Raw genomic sequence first — 22,407 nt, forward strand, 5'->3', positions numbered from 1 at the left:
ACAATGATCTTCAATTCTGTCCTTCAAACATTTCATTGTCTGGTAAAAAATTAATTCAATGCCTTGATAATGGTTTGGTGCTTAAGAAAATTGAAAAAATATATTGATTTAAGCGATGAACTAAGAAAAAAAGCCACCACAAAGTTTGAAAAGGATCAGCGTAAACTTTGCAATAATGCTGTATTCGGAAAAACTATGGAAAATGTAGACAAACGAAAAAATGTTCGAATTGTCGATTCAATAGAAAGCAAAGGTACCCATCTCGGTAGTCGCGCTCTTATAGCTAAACCTAATTTTCATAGCATATCACAATTTTCGGAAACCATGGCTGCTATTTAGTTAAAATGAATTCACAGTGTACAAATAAGCCTATATAGTTAGGTTTTTGTGTTTTGGGGATTTCAAAGTATAAAATGTACGACTTTCATTATGCATACATGAAACCTAAATTTACTGACAACCTACATTTATCCTACATGGATACCGATTCATTTATTTATAAAATCAGAACAAATGATTTTTACAATAATATTTTGATTTGATTTGATACATCAGACTATCTACCCCAAAACCGCTACGGTATTGCCCAGCTCAATGTGAAAATGTTAGGGTTTATGAAGGATGAAAATAATGGTAGAATAATGAAGGAGTTTATAGGATTAAGAGCTAAAATGTATAGTATAGACGCACAAATAAAACTTCTATAGTAAAATATTGAACTTTAGATCTAAACACTAACTTACAAATTAAGCTTAAGTTGTTCTGATGACAAATGATTTATATGTACCAATAATATAAATACACTAGCTTGGGGTCATTATCGAATAGAACTTGAAAATGAAATATATAACTAATCTTGTGGCAGTGGCTCACCTGCTGTATTCTTTAAAAATAAAAGCTTATAAAGAGGGGTTTGATGTAAGCCCCCTACCAATAATACTAATTTTGGATTTTAAGTTTTTTCATTTTAACGTGAACGTGAACTTTACGTTTAGGCGTTCTAACGTTTGCTAAGCATATTCTAGAACCCAAAATAATACCGGTATCTAAAGTTTTGCTAAGCATGGTCTAGAACACCAAAATAATACCGGAATTAAGCATAGATCTGAACCCCAGTGATATCGGTGGTCTAGTACCCTCTAGTTCATACTAAAAAGTCGAACACCAAAAATTTGTTTTTAAAAGCAGAAAATTGTGCGAAAATTGCGAAGAAAAACTGCAATTGAGTTGTGATCACGACGGTTGCGTGGATTATGTGCTATACTTATTTAATTAATTTAAAGTTGTTATTAGGCATTTTTACACAGATGGGTCTCTGATCGACTGAAATTAAGTCTCTCATTCCACCTACCCAATCATTGTAGCGTGTTCCAGGCGGAACTTTTGCCGATGAAAGAAGTCTTGTCCTAGCTTAAAAAAAAACGTGATATCAACATCTGATATCCGTATTTTCTCTGATAGCCAGGGCGCTATCAAATCTCTGGACTCTGTCTCTACAAACTCTATAACAGTCCATAACTGTCGATCATTTCTAATGGAGATGGCACAACAGTTTAATATTCACCTTTGCTGTGTGCCATAGAGACATTCCAGGTAACTGTAAGGCAGATGAACTCGCCATTAACGGTACAATACAGCCCATCTTACCACGTTTGGCAAGTACTGGCATACCAATCGCTACTTGTAAACTGCTGCTAATGCAAGACGCTGTGAGGAGAGCAGGCACCAGGTGGAACAACATCACCACGTGTCAAGTCACAAAAAACATCTGGCCAACACTGGATTTAAAACGTTCAAGGTGCTTGCTCTCTCTAAGCAGATCGCATATAAGCTCGATAATAGGTGTCATAACCGGACACTGTCTAGGCGTTATTCTCAAATGACTTTTGCAGAAGCTGTATGGACGAGGAAGAGGAAGAAACGGTTCTTCATCTTCTCTGCACATGCCCTGCTCTAGCTCGAAAACGCAGGATTTACCTAGGATAATTCTTCTTTAACTATCTAAACGATCTAAATCATATCGGTATAATCAGCCTCTCACGTTTCGTAAGGGACTCAAGCTGGTTCCATTGAGCTTAGGAGGAAGCCTCAAGATTCATGTGGTATCACAATGGGCCATTAAACTGGCCTAAGTGTGTCCGTTTCCATCTTGGACAGCCACTAAAACCTAACTTACCCCTTATAAGGCATTGGAAACAATACATTTTAGTGAAAAGTGAAATTTAACGATCTTTTTATAAAGCTAGTAAATAGTTTTTAACAAAAACTGCTGGAAACGTCAAGAAAAACTTAAATAAAAATAAAATTTAGTGATTGAACTTGAGTGAAAAAAGCTAACAAAGAACAAAGAGAAAAAAAAAACAAGAGAAGAAAAAAAAACTTTAATACATAATGAGCTCGCTTATATGCAAGTTGTGCAACAAGCACGTAAAGAAAGAAAAAGGCGGCATTTTGTGCAGTGGTGAGTGTAATGGAGTTTTACATCTCTCTTTTGTTAATATTACCATAGACTAACTAATACATAATAATAATTAGTTAGTCTTTGATATTACAGAATATGATAAACGCTTGACACTAGAAAAAGAATGCATGCTCTTTTATTGCATTGAGTGTCAGAAATTTACAAAACAATTATTAAATACAGACTATTCTAATAAAAAACAGTGAAGTGGTGAATAATATCGAAAAGAAAATTAACGATGTAAATCCGTACCTTCTGCAAATGTTTTGGTAAATGAACCGCCAATTATTATTGCTCCTAAGAATACGCAAAACAGTGATGACACAAACAAAGCGATTAAAGGAAATATTGATCCTCAATTTCTATCTTTAAAAGTTCAAAGTGCAATTAAAAGTGCAGATACCAATTCAAGAGAAAAGATTGAACGTGAAGTGTCGACTAAAATAGGAGATGATTGTAGTGTAATGACACCTAAACTGAATGATCCTAATGTAATAATTTGTGGATTAAACGAAGAATGGTTAGCTGATGATTTATGTGAAGCAATAAAATCACAAATGATATTATTGAAAACTTCAAATGTAATCGTATTTAAAAATGTCCACGTAATAAAAGATTTAATGCAATTTTAAAGGTTAATGGTGAGTTACATAAAAAGTTTTTAAATTACAAGTGGCTAATATTGGCTGGGATCAATGGTCAGTGTATGATTATACATGGGTAAAAAGATGCTATAAATGTTGGGGCTATAACCATGAAGCTAAAACGTGTAAAAATGATGCAGCCTGTCCTCGGTGTGGTGAATTCCATGAAGATCAAAAATGTGAAAAATTTATGAAGTGTATAATTGTGTTCAGCATAATGCGAATTTAAAACACAATCTTGATTAAGATTATGATAGCCGAAGTAATGAATGACTATTTAAAAAGAAACTTCAAATTTAAAAGAACAAAATTAAATATTATATATTATATTAAAATAGTCAAGACGATTGGTGCAATTTCAGAAATATTTGAAATACCTATTCCAAAGAACTTGACCGTACGATAAATAACAATATAAAAAGAAGTCTATCAAACTGTTTCAATCAAAAAGATATGTGGAGAATCCTTAAGAACTTAGTACTACAAGAAATAAAAAAAAGTTGAATTTGGTGGTGATGTTATCACAGATAAAAAAGAATCAGCAAACTGGTTTAATAAATTCTTCATTAACAGTGTAAAAACATAAATAGTGCAATTGACAATGTCCGATTCATAAATCAAATAGACTTTGTTGTTGAAAATCCCTTTGTATTTAATTTAATAACGATACATGAGTTAAAGAAAACGATTACAGAGCTAAATAATAAAAACGACAGTGATCTATCCCCAAAATGTCTACTCTATGCTTTTGATGTTGTTGGTCCTGCTTTGCTGAAAATAATCAATACTTCGTTAACAAGCTGTCAGTTTCCACCCACATGGAAAAATTCAATTGGGACACCTATTGAAAAAATGAAAAAAACTGTTAAGTGAAGAATTTAGGCTTATTAACTCATTACCTGTGTATGAAAAAGTTCTTGAAAGAATTGTGTAGTGTATAAACAACTCTCAAAATATCTGTTTGATAATAAAATAATTATGGAAAATTAATCAGGGTTGCGTCAATCACATTCTTGTGAATATGCAGTAAACATGGTACTGTTAAGTTGGAAAGAATCTATCTCAAAAGGTAAGAAAGTTGTATGCGTTTTTCTTGACCTTAAACGAGCTTTTGAGACAATCGATCCCTATATATTGCTGAAGAAATTGTGCAAATATGGAATCAATGATGTTGCTCTTGATTGGTTCCGTAGTTTTTTATTGGGACGTTCTCAAAGAACCAAAATCAATAATGTCATATTTGATTCTGAAGCTATTGATCTGGGAGTCCCCCAAGGATCAATACCTTGGCCATTACTGTATAACTGCTACATCAATGACATGAATAAAATTATTAAAAAATTGTGAGCTTGCTTTGCTTGCAGACGATAACCTATTATTTGTTGAAGCGGAAACAACCCAGGAATGTGAAAGACTGTTAAAAATGTGTGGCTGAAGGCTAATAAACTTAAACTAAATGTAACAAAAACTAAGTCTATGGCTTTAAATGATAGTGTTAATGTTAACGTAACTAAAGATCAAGAAATTGTAGAACAAGTTTTACAAATAAAGTATTTAGGTGTTATAATTGACCATAAATTAAGTTCTGAACAATCTGTGCAATATATTTCAAAAAAGGAGGTTTCTTCCGAAGGATTCGAAATGAAGTGGACACTATATCTGCTATCAATATTTACAATGTAATTATTAAACCGTATTTTGAGTTCTGTTCTACGGTTTTGTATTTAATTAATGAAAGCTCTACTAGCAATTTACAGAAACTTCAGAATAAAGCAATGCGTGCAATACTCCGATGTAGTAAATATACTTCTGTTTAAATAGTTAAATACATTAATGTGGTTGTCTGTTAAACAGCGTATTTATTCCAATGTTTTACTTTTTGTGTTCAAAATCAAAAATATTTATAACCAACATACTTGTCAAAATATATTCGTTACGTCAGAGATGTTCAACCATATTAGTTAAGAAATAGAGAGAATTTCAGACTGCAAACATTTAGATCTCAAAATAGTTTGATATATAAAGGACTTAAACTTTTCAATCTTTTACCAAATAATGTTAAACAATTACCTAATTAGTTCGAATTTAAAAAAAGAAATAATAAGTTTTGTTAAACAATTAAATGTTAAATAATCTTTTAAAATGTCAATGCCATTGTAAAGAACATATATTTTATATACCTATTTATCACATATTTATTGTAATTATTAATAGCAAATTTAAATTTCTCTGTAACTAAAAGCTTCTTTTAAGCTAAAAGGAAAGTGACTAAAGTGCATTTTAATATCTATTGTTTTGTTAGTTAAATATTAAATGTGTTACGATCAATATGTTTTGTATGTGCGTATATTTTACTATAATTACTATTAATATAATTCCATAGCAATTCAATGTAGAGGCTAGTCGTAGGAAATTATTTTTTTTGATTTCCTTTTTCAAAAAATACAAATTAAATTGATTCATAACTTTCGAAAAAAAAACAAATATTAAGTCGAAAATCAGTTAGAAGTGTGATCTTTCAAAAATTGTTCATGCAGAATTCGTTATTCTTATTAAATAAAAAAAACTGAAAACTATAAGACTTTAAATTAAAAAATACCAGAGCGTAAAAAAAAAAAAACAAAAAAAAAAGAACTTAACGACTTATGCACCAGAATTGCATCAAGTTCAATTCTTTTGCAATTAAAAAAAAATTAAAGTTGTATAAAGTTTAATTTTCAAATTGTATTCAATAAAAAATTCGATTTGACTTCGAAGTCATGGAATTGCATAACTCTATGACCAGCTTAAAATTAGGTATTAGGCTATGAGATAAGTCGTTGTAAAATAGGTACATTATTTTTCTGATATTGGTCTAACAATAGGAACTTTTATTTTAATAGGAACTAATATGAAATCTCCAATATTTCTCAAGCAAAGACCATATTCTCAGAACTATTAGGGAAACCATTTTAAACAATATCGTTTTCGGAGAAACTATTAATATTTGATAATGGGCGTGCTACAGTTGAAAATCAACACCCAAGTAAAGAAACAAAGAGTATACTCAAACCTTTAGCGACGATCAAGATTTAATTTATAATATTACTATAATAGTTATGTGGTAGCAACAAGACCAGTAAAAAGAAATTATTTTATTGGTCTTGTTGCTTTTTTCCGGTATCTCTTTCGCATAGTGTTCCTCATATGTGGACAATATGAACGCTCTAACCACACTTCAAAGAAAACGCTAGCTAAGTGCCTTCCATAATATGGTTTTGGTATGCTGAAAGATGTTCCTATTCATATAATGAAGTCATACTTAACATTTAACTTATGCGGTTTTCGTATACTTTTGTTTTCGTGCAGTCTTAGTTTTTTTCTTGTAGTGTTTCCGTTAAATATTTTATTTTCTATTGTTTTGTTAAAAATTTTATCATAAATGTATTACAGGTATAAGATGTATTTTTTAGACAAATTCTTCTGACATCTTTTTAAACAAAACACGAGAACCTACAAAAACAACAAAAAAACTGATAAGAACATATTAAAATAACAAATTAAAATATTGACTCCAAATTATTTATCTCACACAACATATTGTTATGAATATTTTCCTAGTCTTAAGTATAACAAATCAACAGACGTGATGAGAAGTTATCAGTGTGGCGCGCATCCTAGCCTCTTTTTTTCTAGCTTAGTAAATTCACTTTTTTCGAGATTTAAGCTAAATTGATATTAATTCATCATATTTCGTTAGATTCTTAATATATAATCGTCAATTAAATTTATTCTTAACATACATTCTTTATTTGCTTTATTAATTTCTCTATAATGACATTAAATAATCTAATTATTATCAGTGATTTTATTTTGATCTTTGTTATTTCTTCTGAATTGATTGATCATAGTGATTCATGCTCTATTTTAAGTTAATAAAACTATTCGGAATTGTTTTTTTATATATAAGTTAACGACACACTCGATAATTTATTGACAACGCAGCAATATTATTTATTTCATAATCCAACATAGAGCAATTCAATGGAAATCAAATCAAGACCATCGAAACAAGTAGCATCGATTCAGCACATTCTATGGGAAAACAGCAAACATCAATGAAAACCAAAAGACAACCGAGTCACCCTAACCTTAATCAAGTCTAACTCATCGTTTCATTATATTAAGTTTAATAATTGTATTTTAGTCTTAAGTTGAATATTGAACAATAAAGTAGTTTTTTTGACAAAAATTAAGAAGTAAAATTTAACTTATAATATGGATTTAATTCCTTGTCTCACGAGTTTTGTTTTAATTTTTAAAACTTCATCTCTCTTATTCTCGATTAAATCTAATATAACTTTACTGTCAACTTTATTCAGGTACATGTCACAAGACATACTTCGCCGTATGTCCTGCTTGAATAAATATATTAACTCAATTCTAACATGCAAAGACTTTCGACCAATTTACAGTCGACTAAGCGAAATTTGAATTGCCTTGTTTTAAAACCTAACTCAATTTCGTTATATTCGCTGTACTCTTTCAAATTATAAAGAAAACTACAAATTAAAATTAAAAAACAATTGTGTTTCTTACAGTATTTTTATGTAGATCCCCAAATACTTAAATTAGAAACGTTTGTAATTGGATTTATGATTATTATCGATGGATAACTGGAAAAAGTATGGACTTAGAGCTGAGGTCTAAGTTTTGGCGTGAAAGGAAACCAGTTTATATTAAATTGTGCAGGTAGTCTTAGTTGTGGTGTTAAAAGCAACGTTCACTTGCCAGTAACTAATGGCAGCGTTTCCCAGAAAAATCTCATCAAAAGTACTACTTTCTGAAAATTTAAATACGAAGACTCTCTTATTTCAAAGCGGGATTAGTAATGCCAGTTTAAAAAAAAATCGTAAAATAATAAAAAAAAAATATTTGTTTCAATTTCAGTACAAATTATTGTTACCATTGTAAGACCCCACTGTGAGTATTGACGAACAATGCTGTTTTAGGGTTCTGCAGGTTTGCTGGAAAGGTTACAAAAAATAAAAGATAAGGCTAAGCGTTCAATTTTATTTTGTAACAGATATACTTTTATTCAAAGTATGCTGGATATGCTCAAACATTAAACAAACAATATTGATGAAAACACTAATTGTTATATTAATTTAAAATTAAATATAGAATGTTACTTAGTTATTGAGTGCAAAATAATCAGTATTATATTTTATATGTATAATATTTCCGAAATAAAAACTTAAAACATGCTATTTTATAAAGAAGGACAAGTAACTGTCGTAATTACAAACTCAAAAGTTACACGTTCAATTTGTAAAAAAGAATTATTAAATTTAATCTAATCCAATGGGTTTTACTAATTATTTATTCTATTTTGGGATGAATGAACAATTATAAAATTCTTGTTTTTTCCAATATTCCTCGAATTCCTTAAATATATCTTCATTTTCACTATACATTGCCTTTTCCATTTTTGTGTTTACTTCTTGAATAATTTTTCCAAAATCTTTTCTATCGGTTTTCTTTCTATCAATAACTTATAATCTTTTTAACTTCCCATAGGAAGTTTTTGTAATGGGTCCGATTTGTCGAATTGAAAATGTTGACATTTCTCGACATTTCAAGGTCCCTAGATTCGAAATAAAAGATTTTAAGAAAGATGTCTGTGCGTGTGTGCATTTTGATTTTCTATCCTCCGGGATTTTTTTTTTTAAGATTTTAAACGCAAGATTACAATTGACACAAGTTTCATATTTATTAATTTGAGCATCGGATCCCTTACCGGTATGGGAAATGCCCTGCTTACACAGGGTCCGGCAAAAAAGATATTTAAAGATAAAATGGTAATGTTTAAAACTAAGTAATTATTTTATTTAATGTAATGGCATAGTATTTAATTTAAAAATTCAATCAAATTTTTCTGTTAAATTGTTTATTTATTTGTCATTGAATTTTAAAATATGAGAGATCTTTTTTTCCGGAACCAACTAATTGACGATTTTTATAGAATTATAAATATAATACAAATTATAACAATTACAAATATATTTACACCAAAGTGAATAAAGGATTGGTCAGAAACTGTTTCTACTATTTCTTTAATATTTTCAATATTTGTTATAGTATTTTGAAGTTAATGTCTTCTTTAAAATTGTAATTATCTTCCTCATAAATATTTATTGGTTGTTTTAAAACTGAATGTTTGGTAAAATATTCTTTTACGTTTATCTTGATTTCACAGTTTTTAAAATTTATCAATACATTCCTTTTTATTAAAACAACTTTTCTTTCATCACAAGAACTTTGTATTTTAGAGTTGCTATTTTTAACAATTAGTACCTACTCCATTTTGAAGTTCTTTTAAATATTTTTTTCTTCATTTTTTCTTTTAAGACAATTATTTTTCTTTATACAATAAGTATAGATTTTAACTCTTTATTTTCAAGATAATTTTAAAAAGTGTAATTTATTTTTATAATATTTTCATCATCTATTCCTAATTCAATATTTTCCTCGATTGGGATAAAATAAATTCGATCTGGTATTTGAATTATAAATATTTAAACATCGTTATCGTATTCACTTATAGATAGTTTAATGTTCTTTAGTTTGAAAAAATCAAAATCATAATATTCTATTTCTCCCGCTGTTAATAAGCTACTTATCATTATTTGTAATCTACCAGTTAAAATGATATTTTGTATTTTTTCAATGATTTCTTTCAATTTTTCTACTCTTCTAGTTTATTCTAGAATTATAATTCTTTTTTCCAATTGTTTAAATTTCCCTTCAGAGCAGGAATATGTTTTTTATTTTTGTATCAATTAAATTTTGTAATGTTTTTGTTTCCTGTTGAATTTACAATAATTTACACTTGATTATTTACGGTTAGTGTTTTTAATCTGTTTTCTATTTCTATTTTGTCCTCACCATCCATCGTTCCGAATAAAAAGTTAAAGACTCTCCCTGCTATGTTAATAAGACTGCTTGGTTTTCGTATATCGGGCTTATTACCATTAATGCTTTTTAGTTCTTCTTCAATTAAATTTAGTTCACTGTCTATGTATTTTGTAATTATAATAATATTTTCTGGAGATTTCACTTTACAAATTCTTTTGTTCTAACGACTTATTAAGCCAATAATATTGAATAATACCACAAGACTTTTCATTTTTGCGACATATTTGAATTATTTATTATCTTAAGTAATTTCTTCTCTGAGATTTTCTATTCACTTTGCTTGCTTTGATAAGATTGTCTTGATTTATATGCATACTCTTTCTTTCTGTCTGAATATTTCTTGTATGCTGATTTTTGAATTTATTATGTTAACATCATGGTGCTGTCTAATGACGGTCTGTTCTGGAATTTTTAACAAATCCTTCCGTTCTGTTTTCATTCTATTCCATTCAATTTGTATTTAGTTTACCGATTTTTTTTTCTTTATTTTTGATCATAAGATCATGAAGTTAATTTTATCTAACTAACTTTCTGTATCTTCTACTCTGAACGTCGAACTTGTCGAGTTGTAGAAGCTGAGTAAGGTCAATGATTCTCGAGAATTTTCTCCAGATGAGTCCTGAAACGAAAGGACGTTCTTACCCCTCTACCTTCCCAGAATCATCACAAATTCCCACTTAAACAAGGCATACCAGTCTACGTTTATGTCACCTATTTGGCTAACGGAGTATCCTCCTCTGCGGTTGGTAGAGAGAATATGAAGGTAGCGATACCTAATTTCAGTAGTGGACCTATAACTACTAATGAGAGTACATCCAGAAATGGAAAAAGGGAAACACTCAAAAAGCCTTTATAGAAGACAAAGGCGGCAAGCGGCGAAAATCCTAAAGGCCTCTGGTGCATCATCGAGGGCTGAAAGGACATCGCAGCAAACCACAAGCGTCAAATGGGCTGAAAGCATACTTGCTTGCAGACCGTCCCTTCCGAATCATAACTGGAAAATAGCCAGGCTGGAGGAAGTGAAGGGTCTTTATAGGAGTGCCATTGTGGTACACAATAAAGAATCCTTGGCTCCTCTACCCTTAAACGTAGGCTCTATAAACTATTTCTTCGAATCCATTAAAATTCGAATCTATAAAAAGATGAGGTCAACGCGGATAGCGGGCCTCCAAAAACAACCGAAGGGGACTGGAACGTCATCTTCTATCCCAACAGAAGGTGCCGATGCACCCATGCCTCTCCAATCGAGACTCCAGCCTCTACAAAAGTCGTAGACAGTTCATGCTTAATGGAGATTGAGCACGACCTTAGTTTAACATGATCCTTCTGAGCGAGGATGAACTCTTGGGTTCATCCTCAGACTCAGAGGATCAGAACAAAACCGTGGTGGAGGTTGATCTGCCAAACTGCTGCAGTTAGTACAGATTAGTTTCCAACGCTCCATAAAGGCCTCGGGCTCACTTCTTCTCCGTCTGGCAAGAAAAGGGGAAGACATTATCCTGATCTAAGAGCCATTAATTGTGGAATCCGTTTTTCTAGGACTCAGGACTCCCGGGTACTATAGTCTCTCCCTGGAAAAACCCTTTAGAAAGTCGTCGCTGAAGTGGAAAGCCAAAGGATCTGACTCATTATTGTTAGCGATGTTAACGTTCATCATATTGTATGGGGTAGTATGAATATCAACAACAGAAGTTATTCTCTTTTTGAATATATTTTTAGTACTAACCTCTTAGTAAGTAATGTTGAAAATGAAGCAACCTTCATAACTTAAACTCGATAAGAAGTCTTAGACATAACTGGATGACAACCCAAGTCTATTGACTTTTTGAAATTATCGGAAAACTGACTGTGCTTCATACAGGAACTCATAACAGAGTTTACTACAACCTGCACAATCTAGTCCTTCCTCTAACGATAATGAACTTGACAACAAAGTCAATGACCTTACCTCAGCTATGAACAAACACAACATATGCAAGGTCTGATCACAAGGGACAAGCTAGAATGGACTCTCAACAGCTTCAAACCATTTACATCTGCACTAACATCTCTAGATGTAGAGAGTTTGCTTCGGGAGTTAATTCATTTAATGCTTACTAGCAGAATAAATAACTCAAAACTGGGAAACTCTTCTGGTAAACGATTCGTTAGTAGAGGGATACCGCAAGGTGGTGTTCTATCCTATCTTCTCTGGAACCTAGTGATGAATAAAATGCTAACTAGTCTGGATGCGGAGGGCTTCAGGGTGATAGCTTATGCAGACGACTTTAATATAGCAGTTGCAGTTTCAGGAAAGCATCTTAATACCCTAAAAGAACTCTTATAAAATGCATTGGACAGATTAATACTTTGGGACTGGGTGTTAACACACACAAGACCGATTTGGTCTAATTTTCGTGGAAATACAAAATTCCATTTATCAGCCCTCCCTATTTTAAAAGAACCCAATTAATAACTGGGTCTTAGATAAAAAAACTAAATTGGAAACGGTACAGGAAAGAGTCAAAAAAGCTACTGTAGCTCTATTTTCTTGCAAAAAAGCTATTGGTAATAAATGGGGCTTACAACCCAGAATAACGAATGGCTATACACATCTGTAATCAGACCGATTTTAATGTACGGTGTGGCAGTATGGTGCACTGCTTTAGAAAAAGGTATAAACAGGGATAAGTTAAATAAAGTACAAAGTCAGCTTTCCTTTGTATAAGAGGATCGCTTCGCACGACCCTATCTGCGGCACTGGACACCTTACTCAATCTAACACCTCTTGACATATTTAGCAAACAAATAGCTGCAAACTCTGCCATTCGCCTCAAAGCTTCGTCGCAGTGGACTAAAAACTCCACTTCGTAATTCTTAGGTATTTAGACTCAATTCCAATGCACACAGACTACACCATCCCCCAACTGCAATTCGACAGAAATTTAAAGATTTCTATACCTCCCAGATCTTTTTGGGTGGATAGGATATTCTTGGAGGATGAGTCAATAGATTTGTATACAGATGGGTCAAAAACAAAAGAAGAGGTTAGTGGAGGTGTGCACTCTGAACGACTGAAATTAAGTCTCTCATTCCACCTTCCAGGAGGAACTTTTGGCGATAAAGGAAGTCTTGTCCTAGTTTAAAAACAACGTGATATCAACATCTGATATCCGTATTTTCTCAGATAGCCAGGCCGCTATCAAATCTCTGGACCCTGTCTCTACAAACTCTAAAACAGTCCATAACTGTCGATCATTTCTAATGGAGATGGCACAACAGTTTAATATTCACCTTTGCTGTGTGCCGAGCCATAGAGACATTCCAGGTAACTGTAAGAGAGATGAACTCGCCAGAAACAGTACAGTACAGCCCATCATACCACGTTTGGCACATACTGGCATACCAACCGCTACTTGTAAACTGTTGCTAATGCAAGACGCTGTGAGGAGAGCAGGCACCAGGTGGAACAACATGACCACGTGTCAAGTCACAAAAAATATCTGGCCGACACTGGATTTAAAACGTTCCATGTGCTTGCTCTCTCTAAGCAGATCGTATATAAGCTCTATAATGGGTGTCATAACTGGACACTGTCTTATAGGAAAGCACGACACGAGACTAGGCGTATTCTCAAATGAGTTTTGCAGAAGCTGTATGGACGATGAAGAGGAAGAAACAATTCTTCATCTACTCCGCACATGCCCTGCTCTGGCTCGAAAACGCAAGAATTTCCCAGGAGAATTCTTTTTTAACGATCTAAGTAATATCAATATAATTAGCCTCTCAAGTTTGTTTTTACTTTTTCAGCTAATGTTCTATGAAAGACTTGAATGGCTGAATTTCCTGTATGACTATAAGGTTTCATAAAATGTATTTCTATATAAAGATCTTCTTATAATTTTGTTATTCTTGGAAAGTTAAATTCCTTCTCTATAACAAGTCTTTTTGGTTTACCGTTGGTCGATTATAATTGTAAGAAAGTTTGTCCTAAAGTTTTATAAGAAACATTTGGAACACATGTAGCAGAGGTTAGCTTACTAATTTTATTTATTGAAGTTAAGTATTTTGTTTTATTAATACAATAAATATCTAAGTGAACTATCTCAATAATATCTTTTGGGGTTTCTCTCAAATGAAATGTTTCTATAACTGGTCGTCTATCATACTTTGATTGTTTGCATATGTTGCAACTATTGATTAAGTCATTAATTAATTCTTTTAATTTCTTAAAAAAGATTTTTGTTCTAAGTCCTCTATAATTTTCTTCAATTCCTGAGTGATTATTTCTTTGTCATGATACAGTTTTATTTGTTTAATAGCTTCTTCTTCTATCTCTTAGTCTTTAGCAAAATGTTCCATTTATAAAATTTTATTCTTGTTACAAAAATCTCTATCAATTATTGTTGAAGAATGTTATATTCAATGTCTGTTAATTCAGTATAAATTCATATATGTATTTTTTTATATTAAGGGTTCTTGTTCCATCCATCTCCTGCTTTTAATATGATTTGTTACTTAAAAATATTCACTGCACTGTATTTTATTGGAAAGTGATCATTTCTTCATGTTGCAAATGTCTGACTGAATCCTGTTCTAACATGTAAATTTCTTGCGTGTCTTTAATTTCTCTGCTTAAAAAATCTGCTACAGTATTACATGTACCTTTTAAATATTCGATGTGCATATCGTATTCTCCTAATTGGAGCACCCATCTTTGTAATATAGGTGAAATATATCTGCCTTAATTTTTTGTTTGAAGCCATTTTAAAGGTTGATGATCTGTTTTAAGGACAAACCGTCTACCATACTGTACACGGTCGTAAATATTTAACTGACCAAACTATACCTAGTAACTCTTTTTCTGTTGTACTGTAATTCCTTTTATTTTCGTTAAGAGTTTTCCTTATAAACGTAATTGGGTGAACCTTTTGCATGAGCACTGCTCCAATTGCATGATTGTATGCATCTGTCGTTAAATTATTGTTACTTATTATTGTTTATTATTGTTATTTTTACTATGGAATTGTTTCTTTTTCCCGGTTATGGTAAAGTATACCTCTTTATGTTTAATTTCTGTATTGTTTACGTCCATATTTTCTCATCTGGAATTCCTATTATTGTCATAATTGTTATTCCTGTACTGTCTTGAATTGTGGGGTCTTTGATTACTATTATTAAAATTCGAATGATGGTTATTTCTATTAAATCCGAATCTAAAATTATTTGGATTTGCGTTTCTAAATATTCTATGATTATTTTATCTAACTTGTTGGGAAGATATTCATGGTGCGGCCTAAAATTGTAATTGACATTATTTTGTCTAAATGAGTTGTTGCAAATTATTTCTAAAAAGATTCCGATTTAGATTTTGATTAAAATTATTTTGATTTTATTTTGGTACATTTTCATATTTAATTTGCTTCTATGACTAATTCGGGGCAAAGGCCTATAAGGAGCGGTTTTATCTGGCTCCCCGTCCTTGGAGTTATACTAAGGATCTGGCCCTCCAGGTTGGGGGTTGTGCAGTCGGGATGACTTTCTGACCACGTAAAAAATACATTAGTTGCGAAGCACCAACATTAGTATAAGTACTTTAAGTTTCGTTTGTAATTCACAATACTTATACATAATACAAATGTAATGAAAATGAGATCTCAATAAAAATTACTACTACTACTACTAACATTTCATAATAATAACGCAACCAAAAATGTGAACGATCTTGAAGAAAATGTAACACCAGGCGTTGATGAGACATCGAGAGTATAAAAAAAATGAGAGTAAACAAAATTTTATAACGATTAAAAAAAAAAACAAATATAAAGGGTGATTTTTTTGAGGTTAGGATTTTCATGCATTAGTATTTGACAGATCACGCGGGATTTCAGACATGGTGTCATAGAGAAAGGTGCTCAGTACGCTTTGACATTTCATCATGAATAGACTTACTAACGAGCAACGGTTGCAAATCATTGAATTTTATTACCAAAATCAGTGTTCGGTTCGAAATGTGTTTCGCGCTTTACGTCCGATTTATGGTCTACATAATCGACCAAGTGAGCAAACAATTAATGCGATTGTGACTAAGTTTCGCACCCAGTTTACTTTATTGACATAAGACCAACCACACGAATGCGTACAGAAGAGAATATTGCGTCTGTTTCTGAGAGTGTTGCTGAAGACCGTGAAATGTCGATTCGTCGCCGTTCGCAGCAATTGGGTTTGTGTTATTCGACCACATGGAAGATTTTACGCAAAGATCTTGGTGTAAAACCGTATAAAATACAGCTCGTGCAAGAACTCAAGCCGAACGATCTGCCACAACGTCGAATTTTCAGTGAATAGGCCCTAGAAAAGTTGGCAGAAAATCCGCTTCTTTATCGACAAATTTTGTTCAGCGATGAGGTTCATTTCTGGTTGAATGGCTACGTAAATAAGCAAAATTGGCGCATTTGGAGTGAAGAGCAACCAGAAGCCGTTCAAGAACTGCCCATGAACTGTTTGGTGTGGTTTGTACGCTGGTGGAATTATTGGACCGTATTTTTTCAAAGATGCTGTTGGACGCAACGTTACGGTGAATGGCGATCGCTATCGTTCAATCCTAACAAACTTTTTGTTGCCAAAAATGGAAGAACTGAACTTAGTTGACATGTGGTTTCAACAAGATGGCGCTACATGCAACACAGCTCGCGATTCTATGGCCATTTTTAGGGAAAACTTCGGAGAACAATTCATCTCAAGGAATGGACCGGTAAGTTGGCCACCAAGATCATGCGATTTGTTGCCTTTAGACTATTTTTTGTGGGGCTACGTCAAGCCTAAAGTTTACACAAATAAGCCAGCAACTATTCCAGCTTTGGAAGACAACATTTCCGAAGAAATTCGGGCTATTCCGGCCGAAATGCTCGAAAAAGTTACCCAAAATTGGACTTTCCGAATGGACCACCTAAGACGCAGCCGCGGTCAACATTTAAATGAAATTATCTTCAAAAAGTAACAATCTAACGTTTCAAATAAAGAATCGATGAGATTTTGCAAATTGTATGCGTTTTTTTTTAAAAAAAGTTCTCAAGCTCTTAAAAAATCACCGTTTAGTACAGTGTGTCCCATAAGTAATGGATAACCCCGAAATGCCGCATAGTAGAAAACTGATAAAAAAAAGTTCTATCCCAACCACAAGAAAAGTTATATGCATTTTTTGTTCAGTGTATCATTTTTTTTTCTTACTTTACATTTTTGAATACCACGAATACAAGTGAATGAGTTCCATCATTTTTTTTGCAGGTATATTTTACATTACTTGTGCCAACACATAAGTAGAAAAAAATTATTATAATTGTTAGACTTCTTAAAGAAAAAAATGATTTAACATTAAATTTCTATGCAAAATGTGAAAACAATTTTTGAAAAAGTTAAATCATAGCTGGTATACGGGTCAAAGCTATTGATATACAAGTTTTAAATCGCTTGAGATTTGAAGTGAAAAGAGATTCTGAAACGTGTAATTTGTGAGTGCCATACAAACGTTTCTTCCCAACTTATTTGTTTACCTTAATTTGTTTTAATTTAATTTCTTAGAGAAATTATGTACATACGTACTCAAAGGCACCTGTTTACTTAAATTCAAGAACAAAAATTTTTCTCTGTAAAAAGTTTAAGCTTTGTTGACTCCTTTAAGATCAAAATACGAGTAAGCAGACTGATAGCGATAATAATAATAGACTCCCGCAAATAAAAACACTCTAAACTATTGTGTTTAAGCTCCTAAATATGGCATATTTAGAAAACTTGGGAAATCTGGGAAAGCTTTCATATGTAGGGAGTCATACACATTGCATAGTTAGACCATACTTTGCTGGACAACAGAATTCTAAAATAATTTGATAACTAAAGTTATCATTTTAGCAATTAAAATGTGTAGTGGTTAGGTCAATATACTCGTACACATTATGTTATTTAAATTTTACTAGCCTCATTTACAAAACATTAAAGAACATAAGCGGAGAGTAAAAAATTCATCTAAGTGTTTGACCCCCCCCCCCCCCCCCCCTCTTATGAGAAGTCTGGATCCGCCCTTGCTAGCTAGGCAATGCAATAGGTAGCGTAAGAAATGATGAGTAAAAGTTCAGGCACTCCGTATCAAAAACCCAAACGGAGAAGTTCTTTTATTTCACTTTCTTCTTTTCGAAAAATACCACAAATTCAAGCCGAGATAGCTTTCCTGATTGTTGACAAGCTCAAAATTAACTTCTCATGAAAACATTTTTTTACGAAATATTGTCACGTCAAATGGAAAAAGTATACTTTAAAAAGAGGTTGGGATGCGACCCACACTGATAACTTCCCATCCCGTCTGTCGATTTGTCTTGCTTAAAAGTTTGTCTATATGTACACGTATCAATTTTTACCAAATTTGCGTACTACTTTTTGTAGATTTTATTTTTTATGAAAAAACGGACTGTTGGATTCTTATATAAAAATTACTAAATATCGAAAACAATATTTTCTGTGAAATAAAATAAGTTTGAAGATTTTTAATTTTTAAAAAGCTATTTAAGTCAAAAGTAGGGTCGGTTGGGGTAAACGGAAACATGGGGTAAATGGAAACGGCAGTTATTTCTGCCGTTAAAATTATAATTTAAATTCAAGAAACATAGTAGCCATACATTTTGAATTTTCGTGCAACCGGTGCATTATACCTCGGGTTCCTTTCTTTCTGTTTTTAGTTGAAATTTCTGTTTCAAAGTCAATGTGTCTCAAAAAAGTGTAAGTCAATTTATTAAGTCTTTAATTTTTTTTGTTTTATAGTGTGTTTAAATAAATAGGTGAGTAATATTGTATTTTTTTCAAGTGTAGTGTATAGCAATAATGTAATCTGTTTAAACAGTTTCTCGTAATAAGTAGTTAGGTTCTCATATTTAAAGTGTTTTCATTTACCCCAGTAGAATTAACGTCGGGGGTAAATGAAAACATGAATTTGGGGTAAATGAGAACAGGTTTTATAATGAAATTTTATTTTAATTATTCGATACAGTGTAAAGAAATGCCCCGCACATATGAAAAAAAGAGATCACCTGCCCAATACGACATTACTGATCTTAAAAAGGCAGTTTTTGACGTTGTCAACAAAAAAATGACATTCCGGCAGGCTGAGGAATATTATCATATTCCAAAAACTGTTATTTTCAACAGAATAAAAGGCCGAAAAACACCCGTCATTATAATGGGATCTGGGAGAACACCTGCCATTCCTAAAGAAATTGAGGATGAAATAGTTCGGTGTCTTATAACACGCTCAGAAATGGGCATTCCTTGTGATAAAAAAGAAATGCGGGAATTAGTCGGGGAATATATTAAAGCGAGCGGTTTAAAAACACCTTTTAAAAACAATGTTCCAGGGGAAGATTGGTACTTAGGGTTTATGAAGCGCAATCCCCAACTTTCATTAAAAAAACCCGAACATTTACAAAAGGTTCGGAAGGATGCAAGGAATCCCTTTGTAGTTTATGATTTTTATGATAAACTCCAGAAAGTAATAGAAGAACATCAATTAGCCGATAAACCACAGTTTGTTTTCAACGCAGACGAAAGTGGCTTTCACCACGATCCTAGTCGTATTCGTGCAATAGGCGTAAAAGGCAAAGCTTTGAGTAGAGTTTCTGGAGGATCTGGACGCGAATCCACAACTGTGCTGGCATGCGTGTCTGCGGATGGTTCAGTATTGCCACCATTGATAATTTTCAAAGGTGCTGCTGTACAAGCCAGGTGGACTTCAACAGATGGGTTTCCTGGAACGTTGTATGCAACCTCAAAAAATGGTTGGATGGAAGAAGCACAATTTCTCAATTGGTTTGCAAACGGTTTTATTCCGTTTGTAAAAGAAATTCGCTCAAAAGAATCCACCCTAAATCAGTCAGCTTTGCTTGTATATGATGGACATTGTAGTCACATAAGTGTTAAAATCATTGAAATAGCTCTGCAAAACAATATAGTATTAATGCGCCTACCAAGCCACCTTACAGACAAAATGCAACCTTTAGATAAATGCGTCTTTGGCCCAATAAAAACCCATTGGGAAAAAAAACTGATTGCCTATGGTAAGACACAAATGGGTAAAGGCTGTATGCGTTTAAGTAAGCAATTGTTTTCTCAATTCATCGGAGAAACTTGGAAAGAAGCCATGAGCGCAGACAACATTATTTCTGGGTTTCTAAGCACTGGTTTGTTTCCTGTTGATCGATTTAAGTTTCCTGAAAGTGAATTTCCGTCAAAGCTTCTCCAAGACTATCATAAAAGTTTAAATGCTTCTGATATGGTGTCAGCACAAAGCGAAGCCGTTCTTGAAATAGAAAGTAAACAATTCTTAACATATTTTATGTTCATTTAATTAAGATTTGAAATTTTGTTCCAACACCATAGGCAGTGAACAAGTTTCCAATGCAGAATACATCTCTCCTTTGGGTTTCTGCCCTAACGACAATAACATTGATTCGACTCACTTTTCCGATGACGTTTTAGATGAAAGGCAAATTCAATATCCGCCACCTCTAGAATTTGAACAGAACATGGTTACAAACCCTATTGAACTTGATGCATCCCATAGAGAAGAACAACAAAATATACAAGGTACGATTCGTAAGACTAATAACGACATTTTTGTATTTACCTATGTAGGTAGATTTGGCCAGATTTGTTAATTAGTTACCTATATACGTTTTATTTATGTCGGTAGTTTTTTTTTTCTCTACAATAGATACGATCACCGATTTATTTTGTAAAGCAAGTCCTTCAACATCAAACATTTTTCTAAGCGAACCGAAAAAGCCAACACCAAGACTGAAACAAATGACATACGGGGAAGTTTTGACAACAGAAGAAGTACTTAAACGACTGAGAGACGCCGAAGAAAAAAAACAAACAAAAAAACTTCCTAAGCCTAAGAGAAAAGAAGTTTGCCAAATCAGTCAACCCATTGAGAAAAGGCGATCCTCAAGTTGGAGTTCAGATGACTGCGATGGGGAAAAAAATATCGTTTATGATGAAGATAGTCCATGGAACGAAGAATTCGAAGAAGATGACGAAATTGAAAACTTAAACCCTGTGGATCATTCTACCATTAAAAAAGGCCAATTTGCTTTGACCCAGTTCAAAGGTGGAAGCAGACTTACATCTATATTCAAATATGTGTGCGTAATCGAAACATGTCAGAAAATTGATAAAATTGAAATAACTCTTCTTAAAAGCTTGGACACCACCCGAAAAACCTTTGCATTGGTTCCATCCGAAAAAAAAACAATTCATATTAAAGAAATTATTGGTTCTCTCCCAAATCCAACTATGGTTATGATGGGAAGCAGAGTTCACTATAAATTTGAAAAAAGTGTTAGTGTAAAAGAAAACTAACCATTCTTTGTAAAATACACTTAATTGATCTCCAAATAAACAAGTTTAACTTTTATAAATGTACAAATATTGTTTTCATTACGTTTTTCACAGTTTTCCAACTATAAAAACACTTTTCATAAGCCTTTAAACTGAATTAATTTTTAATTATGGGGTAAATGGAAACATTGATTAAAATGAACAAGACTGGGTGTATTCTATAGAAGAATCATTAATGTTCACATTTGCCCCATTCCGAAGTCTATATCAAGCAAGAGAAAACAGAAAGACGTTTTCATTTACCCCCGATTTTAAAATAAATTGGGGTAAATGGGAACGCTTCAGGGGGAAATGAAAACACCAAAGTATTGCACTTAATATTCAATGCAACGTGTTTTAGCCATTATATTATTAACTCTTCTCATTATTTTATAAGTTTAACACTTTTAGAAGTTAAAAATTGCTTGTATTAATTTTTTTTTTTTTAATTTCAAATTTGTATCTCTTTGAAATTGCAAAAACTGTCCCCAATTACCCCAACTGACCCTACATTTTTACCAAGTTTAAGTATTGTTTTTTTTTAGAGTTTTATTTTTTGTAAAAAAAATTCTCAATTCGATTTTTTTAAAGCCTAAATTTCAATTTTGAAAAGGTATTTGAATCGATATTCAATTTATACCATAGACTAACTAATAATAAAGACGGGACACTTCATAGAAAGAAAAAGAAACCAATTTCAGATTGCCTCCACCGAGATTGCCTCCACAGCATACATGTTTTGTTCGAAGAGCGATAATTTGTTTGTTGTTATGATTAAAAGTTGCAAGTTGCAATGAATGATCGAACCACACACAAGTCAAAATAAAAAGAACACAGCGCAGACGCAGATACGTACATATTCACTTTCACAGTTCGATCCGTCAACTTCACAACAACAAAAACACACGCAACGAGCTCTGTTTTCTGCATCTATTTCATTGT

At 32.5% G+C, this 22,407-nt stretch overlaps 1 protein-coding gene across 1 annotated transcript; it reads left to right on the top strand.

Moving 5' to 3' along the window:
* The first annotated feature begins 19,272 nt into the window (after positions 1-19,272).
* LOC129943369 (uncharacterized) lies at positions 19,273-20,996 on the top strand. The gene is made up of 2 exons (XM_056052757.1): positions 19,273-20,670; positions 20,798-20,996. Exon 1 carries the CDS (start codon positions 19,346-19,348, stop codon positions 20,429-20,431), a length of 1,086 nt encoding a protein of 361 aa, XP_055908732.1. The 5' UTR covers positions 19,273-19,345; the 3' UTR covers positions 20,432-20,670; positions 20,798-20,996.
* The last annotated feature ends 1,411 nt before the right edge of the window (positions 20,997-22,407 follow it).

This window comes from Eupeodes corollae, chromosome 1 (genome assembly GCF_945859685.1).
Source record: "Eupeodes corollae chromosome 1, idEupCoro1.1, whole genome shotgun sequence".
In the NCBI taxonomy this organism is placed as follows: Eukaryota; Metazoa; Arthropoda; class Insecta; order Diptera; family Syrphidae; genus Eupeodes; species Eupeodes corollae.

Excerpts from the sequence above, each read along its gene's own strand:
- LOC129943369 (XM_056052757.1), top strand. The coding sequence starts at position 19,346 with ATGGGCATTCCTTGTGATAAAAAAGAAATGCGGGAATTAGTCGGGGAA.